Source organism: Seriola lalandi, unplaced genomic scaffold (assembly GCF_002814215.2).
Source record: "Seriola lalandi dorsalis isolate HSWRI2012SDOR001 ecotype SW California unplaced genomic scaffold, Sedor1 jcf7180002054646, whole genome shotgun sequence".
Classification (NCBI taxonomy): Eukaryota; Metazoa; Chordata; class Actinopteri; order Carangiformes; family Carangidae; genus Seriola; species Seriola lalandi.
This window is the reverse complement of record NW_019525199.1, coordinates 276889-300361: the sequence shown is the minus strand read 5'-3', so window position 1 is coordinate 300361 and position 23473 is coordinate 276889. Positions and strand designations below refer to the sequence as shown.

Here is a 23473-nt window from a genome sequence, read left to right as displayed (position 1 = left end):
GGGGGGGGGGGGGGGGGGGGGCAGACCAGGTGGTCTATGCGACATGAGGCATCCCTGCACAAAAATGCCAGGAAAGCATCCATCCATTTGCATCCGTCATTGCTGATTTTAGCGCTAACCTTTCAGAATTGACAAGTGAAAAGTTCAGCTGGCGTCTGACGGGATGCCATGCAGAGCGGGCTGCCGGACGGCGCTCTAACTGCTTTTGACAGGTACCGTGTGTTCGCCCTGAGCCATCAAACACGGGGGCCGTGGCAGGTACAGCCTGTTCCCTCACGCGCATCACGCAACGCCGCTGTGGCCCGTCTGGACCCGTGTACGTAAACAAACAAGCAGACTCACAGGAAAGCCTAAATGTCGCCTCAAACTTTGGACGATGACTAATCACACCTCACCGACGCAGCGGCCCGCAAACAGCCGAGCAACACCTCAGCGCCGACCCGGGAACAGGCCTATGGTTTGTATAACGTGGAGACGCCACGTCACGGCAGCTTTCGTAAATGCTGCCGGATTCGTGGTGAGATGTTTGCCAACGCATGAGACACCGGAGCAGTTAAAGAATCCACTTCTAAACCCACAGCAGGGACAGAAAGGCCAGTAGCCTTAAGTCAGCGGTGTCATCTAAATCCAATCACAGTCCGTTTCAGCGTTTGAGCCGCCACGTCCCCGGCCTGCACCATGTCACCGTCCAATCTGACTTGACAGGTTGCATATGTGAAAAAGCCAATTCTGGCTGCTAGCAAATCTCGCAAATGTGCAAGAAACCACAAGCTAGAAGGGATTAGTTAAAATGTCAAGAGATCACTCGCCTGCTTTGGCCTCGTCCTCCACCGCTACCTGTTCATCCCTAAAAACATATATTTGACCAGGAGCCATGATTCGCAGCTGAGCGAATCTGTTCGAGCTACATTTTACACAGGCCGTGTGTGTGTGTGTGTGTGTGTGTGCGCATCAGTGTCAGTGTGCACGCCCCTGGCAGTCCGGGACATCTTGTGTCTGTCACTGAGATTGCTGAGCGCCTCATCTGCCACATGGGGCTGAGGTGACAGCTGAGTGGCTCGTCTTCAAGAAGACAAGTCCCTGTGTGTGTGTGTGTGTGTGTGTGTGTGTGTGTGTGTGTGTGTGTGTGTCTGCATACACACTCACAAGGGCATGAGACTATCACTATCCTTTCCAACATGGTCATGGATTAGAAACATACTGATTCTTTAATAGTTGCTGCAGAAGCAGAAACGTATATTTTGCTTCTGCTGTTTATTATTTGTTTATTTCGTGTGTGTGTGTGTGTGTGTGTGTGTGCGTGCGTGCGTGCGTTACACATCCCTCCTCCACTCAGACTCGTTCCAGGTCACATCCCTGTTTATCCAGAGTCATAGAAAATTTGAACCATTTGTGTGAAATCTCGTCATAATTTCTTTGTGAAGTTTTGACTAATGGCTAAAAAGTGTTTTGTGACGTCACCGTGACCTTTGACCTTTAGCCACCAAATTCTAATCAGTACATCCTTGAGTCCAGGGGAATGTTTGTGCCACATTTGGAGAAGTTCTGTCGAGGCGTTACGGAGATATCGTGTCCACGGCAACGAGACGGAGCGACGGATGGTAAAAATGAATTTCCTGGTAAATAAAGGGCTGAACCAGCATCAGCGAACAGGAAGGTCGACTCCGACGTTTTTCTCTGAAGCCCGTGGTGCTGACGGGGACGGTTCAGGTGGCGATCAGCTATTACAGCATTCCTTCAGTGGCGGATGATGCGTACAGTCTCCAGTGAGCGCCTGGAGCATCCATCATCCCGTCTTCCTGATGATCTCCATGAACTCTCCAGCATTCCTCCACAATCCCCTTCACATGCTGACGGACCTCAGAATTAAAACGCTTCAATAAAGGGCAGCAGCATGAGGCTCCTGAGCCCGTCATTAAACTCGGAAAGATGCCTTATCAGTTGTAAGTGTCTTTTTATTGCCTGTTAAAGCCACTTATTGTCGGACTCACTCACGCAGGGCACGACTGCTCACTGTAAAACATGCCGATGGAAAAACTCCGACGTAAACGTAATACCACCTTTGGCAGGAGGACTTTTCAAGTTCAAACTTTGATCTCGGTCACAATAACACAACAGGCCAGTAAAACGCCGTGCTGTGGGCTCAGGCTGAGGCGGTTAAGAGTTATGCGTGTCTGGGAATGCGGGCCGCGCAGGTATCTCCAGCGCTGGGCCAGTTTAAATAAGAAGGAGCCGGGTTTACGCCTCCCGTCCTCGCAGTGGGGCGCCGCCCTGTGAGTGCGGCACAGACTGAATGAGATAATGTGTCTGGGTCCATGTGTGGCGTGTTAGGAGAATGTGAACACGTTAGCACAGCTGCATGGGAGAGAACATGTGAGAACACGTCACGCATTGGAGCACGTGTGTCCGTGTGGAAACCGTTAGCACGAGACACATGGTGTAAATATGATGAGGCGTTAACACGAAGAATTAACGCAGGTGAAAATGTGTTTAGAGAGAAATAAAACTGACACTGTTAAAATAAGAAGCAACTCTAAAGACTCTAATGCAACACCTGAAATTTAGACTCCTCCCACTGAAGTCTGAAGAAATTATTACACTTTTATGAAACATAACATCAACCCACAGGGGAAAGAGCAGCGTGGAGCATCAGTGTAAAAGTTTAGATGTTAATTCAAGCTGTTAATAATAATAACTAATAATATATTTACAGTGTTTATATGGTTAATTATTCATTTTATTATTTATGTCCAGTTAACTATTTACATTCTATTTACACTCTATGTTTATACAATTATTATTTGCATATTTACAAGTTTAAATATTTACATGTGCATCTTTAAAAACAGTTTTTACATTTTACAAATTTAGCAGATGCTTTTATCGACCAAGTGAAAGTCACCAGCTAAAGTGCAGAGAAAAATTCTGTTGTCATTCGTCATTATATAAAATAAAAACTGACCTTTGACCTTTGACCACAAAAATCTAATCAGTTCATCATCGAGTCCAAATGAACATTTGTGCCACGTTTTACTGCGGAGGAATGAAAAAACAGACGGCAACAAGCTGTTTCCATAGTGACGTGACAGCGTCGGTCAGCAGGCTGCAGGAGCGGAGTTCCACTGGGCTGAACCAGAACTCTAACAAACACTTTCCTGGTACAGATCACCAAGATCTCCTGCATCATTACTCAGAAACTAACAGGGAATTCTTTTTCCTTTGTAACTGACCGTCACATGACCATCCAGCAGGTGTCTGAGCGTGTGCGTGTGAGCGTGTGCGTGTGAGCGTGCACGTGTCCTTGAAGAGCCTGATATCTCTCTGACAGAGTGCTGCAGCAGCATCTGTGCTAGTCTGACATGCTACGAGGGCTAGCCGCATGGCTTTGACAGCCATTAGTATCAGTGTCCCCATTCTCTCAGTGGTGTAATGGGGTTAGCTCAAAGAACTTTACAGGCCCCCGGGGCTTCTCTGGGGCCGAGACCGCCTCAGCCACTGTAAGAGGAGATAAGGAGAGGAGGAGCAGGAGACAACTGGAGAGGAGGAAAACAAACACTGAGGATTAAGAAGAAGAAAAAAGGAAAATTAAGAAAACGCTGACTATAATCTCAGATGTTAAAAAAACTGAGTACGTTGAACTCAACAACATAAACTCAAAACTAATCAAATCCAACACAACAAGCCAGAATAAACGGTAAGTGTGGGAGGATTAAACATGGAAGAAACATCGAATAAAGAAGTTTTTAATCGACAAACACAAAACGTGTCGGAGAGGTCTGAGCCGAGCTGTCGCTAACGAATACTCGGCTTGTGTCTCTGATAACTTAAGATCCAGGTGTTCAAGAGGTTTTTACCTGCAGCTGAATTCTCCACAGAGGCGTCTTCTTCTCCACAACAAACACACCAGGGGATTAAAACCAGCGGAAACAGCAAATAAGGCAATTTCACTTTAAAAGTAAGTGGAGAAGTCTGAGCCGAGCTGTTGCTAACGTTTACTCAGCGTTTTTCTCTGATAACTTGAGATTCAGATGTACGACGACTAAAATCCTTCATCTGGTTAAAATATACAGATGAAAATGATGAAAATGCAAAAACTGTTTCGTAAATATATGGTTTAGAACTGGATAAAAACTCGATTCTTCAGTTTTTAGACGTTTAAATGCAGAACATTTGCATTATATTTACCTGTCCACTGCCGTATACCTGCTCTGGATTCTACCAGTGTTGTTGGTCTTGGGGGGCGGAGCTTCTGAAGGAGCAGTACGGTTTGTTTTGTTGTTGAGCTCAAATATCAACAGTCTTTCTCCAAAATCACTGAACAATTAATACATTTTATAAATTAAAGATGGAGTTTTTCCCAACTGTATCTACATTTAAGTACCAACAGGAAACACTTATTTTGTACAAAAAACTAATTAAAATCATAGTTGGTGAAACAGTATTAGAAGATTTCTAAAGAGTTCTATAAAGAAACTTTGGGTTTAGATGAAAATAAATCAGGATATTCAGGGTTAATATCGTTTCATCCTCCAGTGACGCAGATTTACTTTGGTTCAGGTATAAGTTAAAGTGTCAGCCGTCACCTCCATCACCCTCACCCAGCTGATCCTATAGCAATCACAATTATGACAAGATGTGGGCGGAGATGAACTCCAAGCAAATAAACAACGGCTGTTGATTTGAGCACATAATGTGCGTCTTCATGCTTGGTCAGCTCCTCGGCCATAACTAGCTTTGGCTTCCTCGTCCCTCCCCCTGTCGCTCTCTTTGTTTATCTGCTTTTAATAGTAGAGCTCTTTTGTCTCTCACGGTGAAACCAAACACGGCAGGAACTCTAACACGACCTTCTTCTTTCTGTAGAACATCCACCTGTACCTGAACAGCAGCGCTCACACAAACCAGAAAATTAAAAAAATAAATGGGGTAAAACAGAAGAAGCAATGCCCTGGAAGCTGACAGAGGTGAAGCTGACAGCTTTGGCTACACTGACACTGACAGAACAGGTTAGTGAAAGCTTCATCGTGCTCTGACAGGAGGATGTGGAGGAGTAAAGGGGAAGAGAGGTGGGAGGCGGAGGAGGGGAGGGTAGACTCAAACTTAAAGGTCAACTTTATCTGCTAAGGACGGAGCAGACGCAGCAACATCGCTTTGGGATTTTTTTTCACGGATCACCAAAAAGGGATGCTCTTATTCGGTGTGTGTGTGTGTGTGTGTGTGTGTGTGTGTGTGTGTGTGTGGACGTCTGTGAGTTATATTATTTGTCTTCACGGTATCTAAAATGTTGGAACTCGGTCAAAATCAATGAAGTAATGGACATCTTACAGGAACTATTACGACATGCAGCTGTGAAATTATGACTTTGGTGACGATGTTATTCTCCCAGTAATATCTTTTATCTGCTAACAGGGAGATGCTGTGGTTTCTTTACCAACTTCTGCTGATGTGTTTGTTTGTTCTTAAAGATTAAATGTTCTTTAACCAACGTAAACAGAGGTGGAGATAATGCAAAGCCTTTAGAGCAGCTGGTGAGTTCCACTGGTTAAGATGCCAAACACAACTGATCTGGGACAGTAAATGATGCATTAGGTAACTCTCCTTTTCCAACAGGAACCACTTCCTGTTTTGGCTTAGATTTTGCAAATTACTTCAATTTAAAATTTCAACAGTCATAAACGAGGAGGAGAAGAAATGCTGAGGATTAAGATGAAGAAGAATGTTCCCTCAACGCCTCACAAGCGGACCATTGGTAGATACCACAATAAAAAGTAACGATGTTCCCTCAACGCATCACATGCAGGCTATCGGCAGTTACTACAAATAAACTATGTTCCTTAAACGCCTCATTAGCAGAGCATCGGTAGAGGCTACAATTTAACAATGTCCCCTAAACACCTCACGAGCAGACTATTGGTAGAAACTACAATTCACAGTAACGATGTTCCATAAAGGCCTCACATGCAAACTGCCAGTAGATACTACAATTTAACAATGTCTCCTAAACGCCTCACATTCAGGTAGACTCTAGCTAGGCGGCTGCGCACAGAGAAGCCAATAAAAAAGCCAAAAAAAATGAATAATAATCGATTTTTTCTGCGAAATCAAACTGTTTCCTCTCAACCCAGAAGCAAATGTTCCATGCCTTCGAATCTTAGCAGTTGCGTACCTGTTTATTCTACTTACCTGGAGGTCTTTGATGTTTGGGAAGGGAATTCCAATGGTGACCACTGCCCTGGCGTTGTCATCTGTGAAGTCTAGTCCTTCACTCACTTTTCCCCTGCACACAGCAATCAGCAGCGCACCGTCTACAACGAAGGAATCACGACGCAGTCAATGACGAGTAACAAACAGCAGAAATCACAACAAGATGATGTCGGCTTTGGGGCAGTTAGTTCAGATGCAGTAACACCACTTACATTTCTAGCAACAAATCAATTCTTTTATTAGACTCGAGACCACTAGACGATCAAATTGATGCATTTCAGCAGAACCAGTAGTTTGGTCCTAAAAATCAGAGATGTTGTTTACCAGTCTTACCTCTTTCCTCGCAGTATTTGATGGCGTCGTAATAAGTCTGAAGCAGTTCGTCAAAATCCCCCTTGCCACCTCCGCGGGGCTCTGTGATCACGGTCTTCTGTTGTTCCAGCTTCTCCCACAGACCAGTGTTGACCCATCGATCCCGCAGCTTGTCCAGCATCTGATCAAATCACAAGACGTTTCATGTTGTAAATGCAGATGCTTTCCTCGCTTTTGAAACTGTGGTTGAGAAAGCAGACTGACTGACTGAGGTTATCCTCCCATTGTTCATCTAGCTCTACAATGAGCTTGACATCTTTTGTACTTTAGTGAAATGTCTCAACACATATTGGATGGATTGCCATGAAGTTTTAGTACCAATGACCTTGGCGCTTGGTAAGACCCAAAACCAGGAGGGCTGACAAAACCAGACAAAGAGAAACCAGGAAGTTATTTGGACTAAACCTCTACCGAATGATGGAAGTATCAAGAGAGAGGAAGGAACAGGTCATGATCGAAGGCCACCACCTCATCTGTCAAACATGGCGCTGGTTCTGTTATGGTTTGGTGGGCTGCCAGTGGAAGTGTCACACCGGCATTTATTGACGATTTCACTGCTGTTGGAAGCAGCAGGATGAATGTAGAGGTCCACTGGAGCATACTGTGCTCAGATTCAGCCAAACGCATCAAACCATCAAACCTCATTGGGCGACATTTCATCATTCAGCAGGACATCGACCCTAAACATACGGCCAAAGCAGCCAAAGAGCTTTTCAGGGTGAAGAGGTGGAATGTTTTTGACTGGCTGAGTCAGTCACCTGATCTCAACCCAATTGAGCCTCATTCCACTTTCTGAAGAGCGGAGTAAAAGGCAGAGACTCCACAACACGCAAGAACTGAGAGTGGCTGCAGGGAAAGACCTGGGAGAGCATCACCGGGGAAGATACAGAGCGTTTGCTATGGGTCAAAGACTTCAGGCAGTCATTGACTACAAAAGGAATTGCTTTTGAATCTCCAAACTTTGGATGGGATGTGTAAAAAAGGACTATATCTTCCACCACTCACATTAAAGCTGAGAGTTGGTACTGTAATGTAACATCCACCATTTTAATTTCAAATTAAATGTGCTGAATCGCAGAGTCTGAAAGACCAAAAAGTATTCAACGGTGCAAATCCTCCTGGTCCTGGACTGTACTTCCTCTCACGCAACACTGTAGGTCAAGTAGGCAACTGTAAGACGTGGCACTGTAACACATTACAGACACTTTTACAAGTCTGAAACAAAAAGCTTGCAGGAAGCATTTAGCCAACCATGTTTGCTCCTGTGTCCTCAAACAGCACGGATTTCTGTTCTTTACTTGCACTTAGAGAGCTGATGTGTTTAAACCCCCTCTGTAATAAAATCACTGTTGCTGTGCTATTGTTAGTACAAAAAGTCAGCGGCTCTCAGGGGAGGCACATTGATCTAAAAGCCCTCATTCTAACATAGCCCCACTCATGTCTGTGCTGTGCAGATTATATCCTTGAATAAGCATGGCCTCGAAATCAAAGAGCAGCTTCACTGGCTTGGAAATGTGTTAGAAGGGTCAAGTAGAAGTTCTTCTTGTAGTCAACAGAAAACTTCTCAACGGGGTAACAGTGTCAAGCTGTAAAGTCTGAACCAGATGCAGATGGGGCCATAAAATAAATGGCAGGAAAGTCGGGAATATTCACTGGTACCTTGTCTCACCTGCACGAAAAGCCAACAGCTCAAGTGTTTCTCACAACACCGGTCAAAGCTAAACAGAAACAGCGAAGTCAGACGAGGAGACGAGACAGTAAGAGAGTGTTGATAGTTTCTTGCATGCCAGTGTGATGGCATCATAGTGGTGAAATGAAGCATGGGAAAGATTTAATCAGGTTGGTGCGTCCTAAAGCAAATGGGGCCAGGACGCTTGCATCAATAAAACATAGCACATTCACTAAATATGCAGTGTTACATCGACAAGGACCCCCTCGAATTCAGCAAACTGTTTGTCCTGCAATTGCTTTTCAGTGCAATCTTGAGCAGGAGATGAATAATTCATGTTATGTACTTAAGGCAGATCTACCACTAAACAAAACAGCCATTATCTGCCAGGCTGCACTTGGAGAGGAGCCGATTCCACGAGGAGAAGAGCACTGAGGAAAAGTGCTCTCACAGATAAAACTGACGCAGAGTCAGTAAAGACAGAACCGCGGGTTGTGTCTCTAATCTTGTCTGAAGAACCTTAATCGACAGTACCAGAGGTATCTAATGTTGTTAATCATTGGCAGAAAATGTTACTACATGTATATTTATCATTTAATAAGAGGAAAAACCTTTTTAAAGCTGAGGTGAATGGAGTGAGGACTGAACACGGTAGACAAATGCAGTCATAAAGAAAAATCTGGGATTATTAAAGACCAAACGTTATTTGTGAAAATTGTTGTGATGATCAGAGATGTGACTCATCATTTTCCAGTAATTTATGATGACTGACAGCTCGTTCACAAGACCAAGACCATCCTTAGTGGGCAGCAGTCTGCCAACATACAATGTAAACATGATATCCACTCTTGGATGTCAATATCTACCGTTACCTTCCTGTCTGGGACGCAGGCTTTTCAAGACATGCTGCATGTTGGGGGTTTACTGAGTCCGTACAGCAGCATCCTCTTCACCTGAAATCACCACAAACACAAAGTCTTCCCCTCCCTCCACCCGAGTGTCCACGACGTCGTTGTTCTTTGGCTTAAGGTGCTTTGGGATAAACAAAGTGGACAGTCTATGACTAGCACAGATATAGAAAACGAGGCATCACTCGGGTTCAGATGTGACAGGCCGCTGCTCCCCATCACATCAGGGTTTTTTTTCCTGCTGCAGGACATTGAGGACTCAGTGGTGCCCTCTCCTGCACCACATCCAGAGACCCCAGGTAGGCCAGATACTCAACAACCTGTCAATGCATCAGCACAAAGACCCATCTGAACCTTCCTACCCGTGACACACAGTTGAATAGGATTCGGCAACCTCAGCCTCTCTAGTTATTCCACCATCAAGGCGGCTGTTTGCCACAGATGCAGATCTAAAGGAGTCTTTGAAGCACTCTTAGTCTGATCCGGCACCAGTTCGCCTCAGGACACCTCAGCAAGAGACGTGGTTCACGACAACTCCGCTTCAAAGCTCAGATGGAGACACAAACTCCTCCACCATAAACTGGAAAATCTCAAAGGTAATCCCTCCACCTTTAAGATGCAAAAAACATTCACCGTTCATCCAACCAGGAAGCTGCTTCCCACTTCTCCACGTGTGATGCTGCTGTGCTGCCGTAGTCCACTGAAGACAAAGTGTGACTGAAGTGGTTCATGAAAGATGACGTTCTGTACAACATTGAATTATCTGGTGATGATCATGTGCTCGATAGTCACCAGTCTCTCTTTCACTGCACACCTGCCAAATTAACCTCTCATATCAAATCAACATTAATACCAATCTCCTACAGGAGATGTATGAACAGTGTAGAAGCTGGTTCAAACCGGTTTTGACCCACTCATATTGGACTATGTTGGGAGGAAGGTTGCAGACTCAGGTCGGCCCAACCATCAACAAAGGATTAAACTCAGTGTCTGAGAAGAGAATGACGGAGTCTAGAAACACTGGTTTCAAATGTGAAGACGGGGGAACGGTGCACAATCTAAAGCAACGCAAAGTTAACACACTAAATAATACATATTTTTATATCTGGTTTAGTATTAGTAGTGATTTTGGTGGTTGGTGATTTTGCCTCACTTTCCAGGTGTTTGTGCTTCATGCCACGTACATCACGGGACTGGTGTGATAAATGAAACTGGGTGGATGTAGGTGTGTAGCGGAGCGTGTGACTGTGCAGTCAAACGGATCTTTAGCACCTTCAGCAAAGGCTTTCAACCATGTGAGTGTTAGACGCTCAACAAAGAAATTACAGACAGAAAAATTACAGACACAAGCACCTTCGTGAATAATTTAAGGACAACATCTGATAGAGAGTTTAGCTGCCAGACTGAGCTGAGCTATAAAATGTCAATCTACAGCCTCAACCACACACCTCAATAAAACAGCAAAGGCATGAAAACAGACGACAGCAAATATTTAAAGAGAAACAACATGAAAACAAGTCGGCAGCTTCTGCACCCTATTAATTACATTCCACAGCATGTTAGATATGTACATGCAAAATAAATAATATACAAGACAAAGTTTTATCATAAAGTTCCAATTATGTTCATTAAAAAAAGAATAAATTACACTTTGCTTTATGGCCATTGTATTCTGTAGGATACGTGTCTGAGACTCACTCTGAATTTCATTCATTAATCTTTCTGTTTATTTATATATTCTAAGGTGCTTCGCTGATATGTCCTTTTATTCTATGATTATTTTCTTTTAATAAACTCTGGTTATTTATTTCTACCTTTACTCAATAATATTAATATCCAATCTTTCATTTATGGTTTTACTCACTTTAATAAAACTCCTCTGTTTTAGTATTTTATTATTTTATCTCTCTGTCTTTATCTTTGCTCCAGTCTTCAGTGTTTCCTCACTTCCTGTTATTGTTGTCTTATTTTTATAGTTTTTATTTCTTAGTGCTCTGTGTGTAAATGGGTTTGACTGTGTGTGACACTGTTTGTATGAAAAGTGCTATACAAATAAAGTCTAATTGATTGATCTCTGATCATTCTACTCGTCTTCAATTAGAAGTGAATCTCTCTGTTTCCCACCACTGTCAGTCTTTAACAAGAGATCCATTATATAGATCTCATATTAATGGGAATGAGCAGGGTTTAGCACGTCGCAGGGCACAACAAAGTGTGAATAATTTATTGTCCTTTCTAGGCACGGTGGGTACAATGCTCAGCCTCTGCTGGTGACACGGTAAAGTGGGCCAGATCTCTCTGCCAATTGGGACAGGGTGGTGAAACAACCAGATCGAGGCAGTGAACTGTAGTCTTCTCGCACTTTTACACTTTCCCTTTCTTCCCCCCACTTACTATCTCCCCATCTTTCACCTCCTCTGCATCCGGCCTCCCTCCCTCTCTCTCCTTCCCCGTGTCCCCGGTGTCAGTGAGCTGTGTGGCGACACGCTGCAGCTCCTCTAGTGCCTGCTGAATTATGGAAGCGGTTTGGAGGCGACGGCATTAATGAAACATGGAGCCAGGAGCCACATTTCGCGGTGGCGAGGGGAGACGTGTTGTTGCGGTGTAAATTATTCAGTCCCAAAATATCACAGCAACCATCACGCCAAGACTGGTGGCAAGAAGCCACCTGCCACCTCCGGCCTGCCACTCTGCCCCCGTCCTCCGCTCTACACATCGCTGCCATGCTGACAACGCCACGTGGCGGGAACGCTACCTGCTGCCCAGAGAGGAAGACAATCACCGACGTGACTTCATTTACTTCTCCTCGAAGACGTGTGTTCTTCTAAACTGAGCCGAATATAAACATCACTGTTAATTCAATATAAACATCCCTATAAGGATTTTACATCATGCAGATTAATTATTAAAACTGTCTCTTTTACAGTCACTTGTGAAGCTGTGATAACTGTCAGATTGTCATTGTGATGTTAGTATTGGTTTTAAAATACAGGGGTTTATTACTTTTACTGAGAAAAACTTCTGTAAAGATTTAATAATCTAAACAGATAACGCTGGAGATATTTTATATTATTGTTAAGTGTTTGTTCCAAAGCATTATTTTAATAAAAATAATAATAAACCTGTTTAAATTTGTTTCACACCTTTTATAAGAGAAATGGTGCTTTAAAACAAAAAAACATAAAAACAACAGGTTAAAAAAAAATGTATGTAAAATTAGATATAATAATAATAATAATAATAATAATAATAATAAAATAGTAACATAGTAAAGAAAAAAAAATGTTTAAATATGAGGGCGAGTCAGTAGCTGAATGGTTAGAGCCAATATAAAGTGGGTGCATAAGCCCTGAGCAGGCGAGTCCACAATAATAATAATTTATTATTATTTATTTTTTATTTATTAATTATTTTTGGATGTTGCGAAATGAGTCAGAACGATCGTTTTTTCATTTAAGTTTCACTGAAAACTAATTTTGTTGAGTCTTTATCAATCAAACATGTTTCCTTCACGTCTGGAGAATATAATCTTTAGGTCGGGGCGTCTCTGTAGCACCACAACACTTATGGTGCTAACAATGCTAATGCTAACAATGAGACATATGAATTTTTCCAAGGGGATAAATAAAGTATTTCTCTATATTTGACCTTTATCAAAAAAATTGGAGCTTCTGTGATTTGAAGATTGCACGTGACCATGTTGTGGTTTTAATTATATTTTGATTAATCGTGCATCTCTAGTTTTCAGGTAACGAAGGAATGTGTCACCCAGTGCAACTGAGCGGAGTCACTGATCTGTCTCTGGAAACACTGGAGCTCTACGGCTCAGAGGAATGAGATATGTCAGGTGTTGGACATGCACGCACACGCACGCACGCACGCACGCACGCACACACACATTAGCAGGATCAATTCATTAGTCTTAGTCTTTCCACAGGATTCTTTTTTCTGACTGTTGGTCGAATGAAAGAAGAAATTTACAGATAAAATCCTGCAAATTTTTTCACTGTTTTCTCAGAATTTTTTTTTTAAATTAAACAATTTAGTGATTAATAACCTGCAGATGAATCACTGCAGCTCTGCAGACAGAAGTGTGGTTGAAGGAGGAGGTATCCAAAGTCTGAAAATGTGAGGCAGCTCAGTCAAACAGCAGTAACCCTCAAGTTTCCACTGTAAAAACTCATATAAAACATCACCTCAGCTCTGAGAAAGAATCAGGAAGTATATGCCACACTGAGCAAATTGACCCATGAATCTAATATGCTCCCAGACGCAGACAGAAACAGTCTCGCTCTGAGATAACAGTACTTGAGGAGCTGTGTGATTGGTGCTTCGATAGCCCTGAACTGCTGAGGACGGTGCGTGCTGGTGGGTGTTCACCCCGCGGTCCGCTTTGACTTTGATTTGACACGCGCTCGGCAGAGACCAGGCGCCAGCGCTGGGTGCGTCTTCACACAGACAGCGAGGCGACATCACCTAATGGCCCTTATCTCAATCTCCTTTAAAAGCATCTTGTAGTCCCTGCCATTTTTTTGCTGCCACTTCTGCTTTTTTTTTTTTTTAATAAACCATCAGTCCCCCTCTCTCCTGTGGAGCGCTGGTCCGTTCCTCTGGCGGCTGGGACCAGACGGCAGGGCCCGCTGTGGGTTTAATGGGCATTAACTGGGGGGATGTTGAGGCTAAAGTGCTACAAAACCACAGCACTGGTGCAGGAGTGTGTGTGTGTGTGTGTGTGTGTGTGTGTGAGCATACTTTGTGTGTCCATGTGTCTTAAAAAAGAAATGTATTGAGCTGTGCGCTAATGCCCAACACTCTCCTGAGTTTTCTTTGCATTTATTTGACTGTAGTTGCCTGGAAATGAAAACCACAGCTACAGAAACTTAAATACTAAAAAGACTGTGGCTCCCAGGAAGCGACTCATTCTCACATGCTTTGGTTCAAAAGTAAATACTTTTTGGAGTAACATTTATTCTGACGTAGTGATCATATTTGGGACGAACATCTACAAGCATTAAAACACAATATTTATTTGAAGTGTAGCTGCTACAAAAAGCAACCACAAAGAAACAGTTTAAGCCGGACGCCCCGTCTATAGAGGACCGGTCCATATCTTTTGTTTGAGCTTGTTGATTTAATTATTTTTTTTGTCTATTTATTATATTATTTTATTAATATTTTTTTATCTCAATGCTCTGTTTTCCTGTTCTCTTTATTTTCATAATTGCATTGTAAAACAAACAAACTGAGAAGATGGATCTCTCTGTAAACGGAGTTAACAAAGAAGACTGATTCCAAATAAAGGAGAAGACACTGATTGAGCTGGAAAGAGAGACAGAGCTTCCTGCTGTGTATTTCTGACTGTGTGTATTTGTGTTTGTGTGTGAGGGCAGTGAACAGAGCTTTAAGAGACACCTCTCTGACCCTGCTCTCCTCACCGCTCCCTCCTCCGTTGTGTATGAGGGGCTGATAGCATCACCTAGACACACTGAACAGGGACGTCTGGAGATGACCTATCCTCTCGCTGTAGCCCGCACATACACAAAGATCACAGAGCAGACGGGACTCAGCGGCACCAACGAGGCCTCCACGGGCTCCAATTAATACCCCAGCCCTTCATATCCCCTCATCTCCTCATCTTTAAGAGCTGGCTGCAGATTAAATATTTATGCATCAGCAGAGAGAGAGACAGAAGACTCCTACACGGCTATCATTAATAAAAAAACATCCCTCAGCTCGTCGTCGCTGCTCTGCTGGCATCGCAGGCCGACAGAAAGGAAGGTAAAACGAGAAAACAACCAGGCCCCCGGTCTTCTTAGCTTTCCCTCACAGTTTGGATGGCGGCGGCGTCATCAGCTGCTTCGAGAGCGCAACTGGATAGCGAGCCAACACGGGCTGCGGAGGAACCAAACCGGCCATCACAGCGTGTGACATCATGAAACACAAGTCAAACACAGACTGCGCTCGCACGCCAAAGGCAAAAACTAAATTTGCCGAGGGCAAAACACAACTGTAAAGGTTTCAGCGTTTGACGTGTCCACTGAAAATGACACTGACTCATCAGAGCTCAGCAGAGGATCCGTGTCTGGCTTCCATGATAACATGTCTCTGCAGCTGATGCAGGATGTGAGTGTGGAACAATACAGCAGGTGATAGCTCATATAAAACAACCGTGAGCTTCAAACACTCACACTCGGCTGCTGAGACACAACGACAGAGCAGGAGACAAGGTTTCACTGCGCTAACATTTATCACAATGTACAACTGAAGATTTTACATGATAAAAAGGGGTGTAAGATATATTTCTAGAGAAGCTGTGGAGGATTCAAGGCTAGAAAATAATTGAAATGTATTTCTATAAATTGAATATTATTTACATATATAGTATTTTTGCTGGTGTGAAGGAGCTGGCTCAGAAACAATGAGTAGAGTGAGACTTCAGGGATTTAAAACATATTATTTATGTAACAAGAAGCAGAGAATTCTTCACCATCAACGTAAAAATGGTTAAAAGTCTCTGCTTTTATTGTTTAATGGATATAAATTAAATAAAGAGCGGTTCCAAACATGGTATATATATAGAAAAACATTAAAAAAAAGAACATTTGCTATTCAACTATTTCCTTCTTTACTGTAAATTACTATTATATATATATAATACTAAGAGGAAATAAATGAATCAGTGACACTGGTGATAATCGAAGCACAAACATCACAACCAGTGATAAAAGTGGAGAAAGCTTCATTTTTAAAGGGCTGGAAGTCAAAAACAGAAGCTGCGTTATAATATAAAGATCTGGCTGAGAAACAACGAGCAGAGTGAGACTTCAGGGATTTAAAACATATTATTTATGTAACAAGAAGCAGAATTCTTTACCATGGAAGTAAAAATGGTTAAAGGTCTCTGCTTTTATTGTTTAATGGGTTTAACTCATTATGTGCGTGGTTTCCAACATGGCGGCACAGTCCCCCAAAGACAATCTGACATCATTAAAAAACAACATGTGCCACCTGAACAACATTTAATTTTTCTCTTCTCTTTCCTTTTTTTAAAAAAACATTTTAATTACTATTAAAATAAAAACAGGGTTATAACGGGAAGAAAACGGGATAAACGTAGAAAACACGTCACGTTAAATAAAAAGCAGAGAATCGCTGCATTATGATAATATAAAGATTTTAAGTGATTTATTTTCATACTGACTTTAAACTCTGGAGTTTCCCACTGTCAGTGTGTTAATTAACCAAATTGCTGAACTGACCGGAGTCACATGTAACATGTGCAGTGTGGACAAACGCACAATGATAAATGAAATCCACTTTCCCCCGCTGTGAGCTGATGTGACAAGTGAGCTGCAGCGCACGTGAATTATTCATCAACAAAAACGCACAACAAACAAAGGGGGACAAAGTGTCTACGAGTGTGCTCTCATTAACTGAAAGAGGATCCACTTCTGCGAGGATGACGGCACTTAACAAGAACCTGACAACCGCCTGTATTGATCAGCGGTGATCTATTGAGACACACGACACCGGCGGAGGCCGAGCTTGTCACACTGGGATCTGCCGGGATCCAGCGGAGGCTTTGGAAACTGAAGTTAATACAAATACCTTCAAACAACAAAAGCACTGGACAGTTCTCCAGTTCGTGGTCTCCAGCGCCCCCCAGTGGTGACACGTGGAAGTGCACGGTCCAACAGCAACACTTCAACACAATGGCATTAATACTGAGAGTCAATGACAATAAGATCAAGGAGAAAGTAAAGATGTTCTAAGACGATGTGATCACCACTCCTCTAATGATGTAGACTCAGTGAGCACTTTATTAGGAACACTATATTCACACTGGTTAAAGCCTCTGTTTACTCTGAAAACAGAGAAGGAATCTGAGCGCAGTCTGATGAATAAAGCTTGTTTTGCACATTTCACTACATTTCCTTTTATCTCTATTTATTTTATTAGTGCAGTAATATTATGATTATTATTAGTATATTTTATCTTATTTTCTTACTTCTATTAGTATCTGTTTATCCTGAGTGGTAAGCTGCATCCAGAGTTTTCCACCCTCAGAAAAACCACATGAATTTCCCATGTTTTCCACATGTTTTCCACATGTGTTTCCTACATTTGATCACGTGTCACATGGTACCATATGTGGAAAACATGTTACCGCATGTTGTAACATGTCACAAATACTGCAGATTTTTAAAGTTTCAGCGTGACATTTGAAGGAGCGCAGTAATGTGAGAGCTGACGAACAACATACTGTGTACATGGGTTTATACATGTAATCCCATCGGCTTCACACATTACACCACAAAAATGTTCCGAAACCTCACGTGCTCACATTTCACCTGTGATTTTAACATGTTTTCACATTAATTTCACATGTGCAAAAAAAGTGTTTTAGACACATTTATTTTGTAGGAGTTTGAGTTGTTAATTGTTTTGTTGTATGATGTGATTTGTGAACCTGGACTCTTCTGTGCATCACACCACAAATACCTGACCCTGTGATGAAGAACATGTGACAGCCTGTTTCCTGTCTCAGCAGAGTGTGTTTTAGTCGTGTATTTACCTTGTAGGACGGCAAGAAGCAGAGCACACCTTTGGCCACGACCTGGCAGATGTGGAGCAGCAGGGCCCCCACCTCGTCCTGGAAGGTGTAGGTTTCAGTGTGCTGGAAGGTGGCGCAGAGTTTTCTGCCTTGTGGTCCTGCACCAATGGTTCCCACCCAAACCTGAAGAGAAGGTTGATATCACCAATATACTTCATATCATAAATACTCTCATGCACACAGCCGGAGCGGTGACCAAGACCAAACATGTCTAAGTCCAACAAACCAGTTGTGACATAATCTGCAACGTATTTAATGTCACCTCTAGCATTAGTCACTGGAGTGATGTAAATGTGGTGATTATTGATTAAACCCCTGAACAGCTCCATTAGACCAGGCCTGCAGATGAGTTTAATTACGCTCCAGCAGTTAGACTGTGACATCTGCTGGACAAAAGTGGCAGCTATACAGATGTGGAACAAACCACTGGTCACAGTTTCAGATTGGTTTCTACACCCTCAGATTTAATGTTCAACCTGCTGAAACAATCACGGCTCACAGACATTTCTACTCTAGTTGAACTTTGACCTGGACCAGGGATCCTGAACCATTTTACACATCTAAATCGATGCTTTTTAAGACCTCGATAAATTTAAATTCTTTTATTCAGACTTTTGTTTCTTGTTCTCCTGTAAACGATGTTTTAAAATAGAGGCAGAGGAGAATCTCAGGAGGAGAATATCAAAAGAACCACACCATTTGTTTTGCATGTTGGTAGAAATAACTATCAACTCCTATTACTGCTAAACATTTTCTAAATCCCACAACAGAATTTCATATAAATCTTTAGATGATCAGAAGGAGAACAACATATTTTTAGTGTTTTATGTCAAACTATTAGGTTAGCGCCACCTAGTGTGTCGGCACAACCACGTCTTAAAAATAAATTTGTGTCTGTTAACAAAGCAACAGCAGTGTGGAAGAAGTGACATGAAACCGCAACACCATAATTATTCTTGGCTTTGGTTTTTTCTTAAACACGCCATCTGCAAATTTAATACCTACAACAACTTTACGGTAAATAAGAGACATTCTTATTTTCCCTTATTTAAATTTTTAAGACTTTGTAATGACTCTCTGGAAACCTGCTGGACCAAAGACAGTTATACAACTCTTTCTCAGATGCAGGTTTCAGGAAGATTTCAATGAGTCCCGAGGAGAACGGAGGGAGGTTTTAACATCAAATCACAATTAAGAGTCACATCATCTAATTGGGATTATAATCCGGATCAAGCGCTCAATGTTCCCTGAGGCTCGACGACACGAGATACCCACCTGCGACTTGTTGATGACGTGATTGGCCTCCAGCTGGATGGAGAACTTCACCCCGAGTTCAGAGGAGAAGGAGCCCATGGGTGACAGGGTTCCAGATGTGAGCACGATGCTGTGCACCGACCCGCTCAGGTCGGAGAAAGCCTGGGAGACACAGACACAGACAGAATGAAGCTTCAATAAAAATATATAACATAAAGCACGGTGGCTCAGTGGAGGCTGAAGAACCTGGAAATTACATATTTCATATTCAGACCCGTCACTGTGGCCTACATGGTGGAGTCTGCCACATCTAACCTCTTACCACAGCCGGGTTGAGGCACCAGAAGTTGAGCGTCAGGACTTCTGTCTTCACTCGGGCGCTCTGGCGCTGTCTGTATCGAGGCCGCACCAAAAAGCCCTGAGCGTCGGGGACATCAGGTGGGAGCTGGTTCGACCAGGCGTAGGTCCTCTGCAGAGCTACACGGTAGTCCTCGGCAAACCTGCAGAGACACGCAGCGCAACAAAGCAACCGCTCAGTTCTTTAAACCACATGACGGTTTATCTGAAGCACCAGCATGACTCCGAGTCGTCTCTGACCTGCAGTTGTCTCTGAAGAGGAAATCCAGAACCATGAAGAGGTTTTTGAGGACAGTGGAGGAAGCGGAGCTGATGACTGGGACCTGCACCATGTCCTCTTTACCATTAACCAAACCAACACGCTCCTCCTTCTCCAGCACTGCCGCCAGGTTTTGCTATCACACAGAAACACGACGGACGACACGGGAGAACAAAACAGAACGTCTGACAACAAATAAGAACACGCGACAAATCACAAATATCACATAAATAAATGAGACCCAGCTGCTTCTTTTTCCTTTTCCCATCAATGACAAAGTGATTTTACTGAAGATGATGAAAGAGAAAAAGCTGGAGTAAATAAACGTTTGTGCCAAATTATGCCAAAAAAGAGAATTTCTCTCTGTGCTCCTGAGATATCACAATCAAGGAGCCAAACCCATGTTTTGTAACATCACTGTGGCCTTGACCTTTGACCTTTGACCACCAAAATCTTATCAGTTCCTCCTTGAGTCCAAAAGAACGTTTGTATGAAATCTGAAGAAACTCCCTCAAGGTGTTACTGAGATATCTTGCTCGTGAGAATGAGACAGGCGGACGAACAACCTGAAAGCATAGAGCCTCTGGACACAGCTGTCGCCACCGCGGAGCTTTAAAACCATCACGTTAGCGAGAGGGAGAAGCTCTATAACTTGTTTGTCTTGTGATATGTGATGATAATTTCCAAATATGTAGATTTGTGCCAAAAGTCAGATTTTACTTACTAACAGGAAACAAGCTACAGATTTCAGTAAACTGCCCTCGAGGACTCACACTCATCAGACAGGTGAGGGTTGGACTGGACATTTGAACTACGCTCATTCTACAGTGAAGCGGAGCTGCTAACTGCTAACTGCTAACAATAATAATAATACAATTCACAGCATGCATCAGATCAACTGAAGCTAATGAAGTCATGCTAGAAAGTGTATGGGTGTGGTAAACATGAATAGTCTACATGTAGAGCAGAGACATTTGGAGGGTGTGTTACCTTCAGGAGATTAAAGGTGCCTGCAGTGATGCCCAGGTCGTGAAAGATTCCCAGGATGTCCTTCCCATTCCAGACTTTACTCGCCGTCTCGTATCCTCTCTCACTCAGCAGGCCCTGGCTCTCCTGGATCCAGCTGCACCAAGAGACACGATGAGTAAATATCTACTCCAATCATGAACCACAGATGTGCACAAGCAGGGATGGGTAAAGACTTTAACTTTAATTTTAACTTATCGATCCGGTGCTTTAACGGTTCTCGTATCGGTACTTTTTGTCATTTTGTAGAAGAAAAAAACAAAACAAACAAAGAACAGAATTAACATTGCTTATATTCTCATATGTTCTCAATTAACATAAAAACACACCTGGCGCTGCAACGGGTAAAATACGAGCTAGTCCGTTGAAAACTGTGTGTAACGGACTTTCTCTTGGACGTTTCCAGAGATCGCTCGTGTTTCCGCTCTAACGTCTAAAAGACTGAACCACACTTCAAAACGTTCAGCTCTCTCCGCCGTGGACTCTAAGAGCTGCGTCTCTGTGTGTCAGAGAGAGGTTTCTCCTCTGGATTAGGAACCGTGAAAATGCATCATTCATAGAGGAAAGTCTTCAACAGAATCAGTTGGTTTTATGTAAGAAATCGATTTTCTTAATTTCTCAAGTACCGAGAGCAGAACCGATAAAGTTGGATCGATAAAAATGTGTCCCCGGAGCTGGTTTAATACCGGGTTTTGGTGCCCATCCCTACGCACAAGTGAGGTATTGAATCTCTAAGTGACTGACTTGATCAGGCTGTAGCAGAAGTTTCTGAGCGGTTCGTGTTTGGAGGCTCTGATTTTGTTCTTGACCATGCTGTCCAGCTCATCCTTGCACGTCAGCAGGTTGTTGCGGTCTAACGTGTAGCTGGCGCTCTCCCTCGCACAGTCCTCGATGTTGTGGGCTTCGTCCAGCACCAGGATCTGACCCGCCAGGTCGATCTCCATCTGAGGGAGATGGACAAAGAAAAGAAGGAAGAGGATTTAATCCCTACACGCCGTATAAACTGTGACTGTATCTCTGAACACTGAAGTGTCCTCACACTCTCTCTGATCATCGGGTCCAGCAGGTAGTTGTACGGGCAGAAGATGATGGCGGCGCTCTGCATCAGTTCACGAGCAGCGTAGTACGAGCACGAGCGGAGCCGTTTGCCCAGAGACACCAGGTCCTCGATGTCCCAGGCTTCACGCAGTCCACTGGCCCGGAGACTTTGGTGGTCCCGCATCCTCTGCACCCCATGGTAAAACCGGCACGACCTGCCCTGTAATACACATTTATAGAGAGGAGAGAATTAGATCAAAGTATAATAATAATATTACACTTCATCTATAAAGCCCCTTCTGAAACCATGTTAAAGTGCTTCACAGAGGAAACCAAAGATTCAAACAAAACCACATCACACTTTAAAAAGAGAAACCAGAAAAAACTGAATTGGATGAAATGCCCCAAATATGAATAAAAATTAATTAGAACAAAATTTACAAATATTGTGCAGCTAGGAAACTAAAACTATAATAAAATAAATCCTCAGATCTTGAATCAGGGAGTTCCCGCCATATATTTGCACGTATACAAGGAGCCTCTCACATACACTGAGTTTACAACCATCAGTGACTAATAAGAGAAAATATTCACATGTGAGAACCTTAAAGTGACAACTAAAAGACTCATAACGATTAAGTGAATAACATTGTCGTCTGACTGATTCAGTGAGAGGTTTGATGGACAAGAATAATATAAAAGGGAAACACTGAAGGCTTTTACATTTTTAGAAATTATCAACTAATAGCAACTTTGATTTAAAATAAATAAATAAATATTAGTATATTAATTATTAGTATAGTGAAATCTTCAGACTCCATCTTCCTTTTTATTCGTCAGTTTAAAATATGTGACATTAGACTTTCTTCCCCCAGTTACCAGAGTTGACACAGTACTTTAGAGACCTGCCTGTGATCAGGTGTTGCAGGTATTGTCGTGGTTCTCATGTCCTGACACTGACACACTGAATGAAAAAGACGTGTAAAGACGCAGCAGCTCATGTACCGAGCCCCAATTACTCTGTCAGCTGAGGTTCCCGCTTCAGACGTCCCACCCTGCTCTTTATGAGTCCAACAGCTTGAGGTGACACTGTCACACAAACACTGTACACCGGTGGACTCTGCGACCTCCAGACACAATAATAACCTCTGAATGAGGTGGTCTGCTTCTCACAATGACGCGCTAAACTCGGACACTGCGCCGACACTGAGCCCCGTCTGCTCGGTGAAAGGGGAGTCGGGGGATTAACGAGCAGCGCGGTTGGTTTAAGAAAGTCAGGCGTTAAAACGGAGGGAGGGCAGGTGTTTTGACTGATGCCTCCATTAGCTTATCAATGTGTATGAATCACTTTGTGTCTGTACAGCACGGTAACCCGACACGGACTCGACTAGACCCCGAGGTGACGACGACACAGAGCATCACTGACATCTCACTCCGACGAGGGGTTAGAACCAGGCCAGTTATTTCATATGACTAAGTTAGACAACACCTCCACTGACAGCTTAATTGTCCTCATTACAGTAGGCGCCTCAACTTCAGGACAGTATGAGGGGTTACAAGTGTCTCATGTTTCTAAAAAAGAAAATGGTCCTTGACATTTCAGTGTGTTAGAAAGACTCTGCTGCAACAATTGTGGATATTGTAGCAGGATAATTGCTGCTCTCAGGCGACATTATTGAAGGAAATTTGTCTGGTAGCAGTTACCTTACAGTCTGTGTTACAGGGTGACTGAATATCCCTGTAGTAAAGGTCGTTTCACAGTACGTGATGGTGTG

The 23473-nt window shown here is 43.1% G+C and overlaps 1 protein-coding gene across 1 annotated transcript in view; it reads right to left on the bottom strand.

The window, feature by feature from the left end:
* Positions 1–23473, bottom strand: part of brip1 (BRCA1 interacting helicase 1) — a 51254-nt gene that overhangs the window by 17737 nt on the left and 10044 nt on the right. The window contains exons 8-16 of the mRNA XM_087177758.1: positions 21700–21918; positions 21405–21604; positions 20625–20757; positions 19616–19770; positions 19341–19518; positions 19040–19180; positions 17726–17887; positions 6535–6694; positions 6042–6302 (exon numbers count right to left, since the gene is read on the bottom strand). Coding sequence (XP_087033884.1) covers positions 6042–6302; positions 6535–6694; positions 17726–17887; positions 19040–19180; positions 19341–19518; positions 19616–19770; positions 20625–20757; positions 21405–21604; positions 21700–21918 — 1609 coding nt within the window. The remainder of the gene's footprint in view (positions 1–6041; positions 6303–6534; positions 6695–17725; positions 17888–19039; positions 19181–19340; positions 19519–19615; positions 19771–20624; positions 20758–21404; positions 21605–21699; positions 21919–23473) is intronic.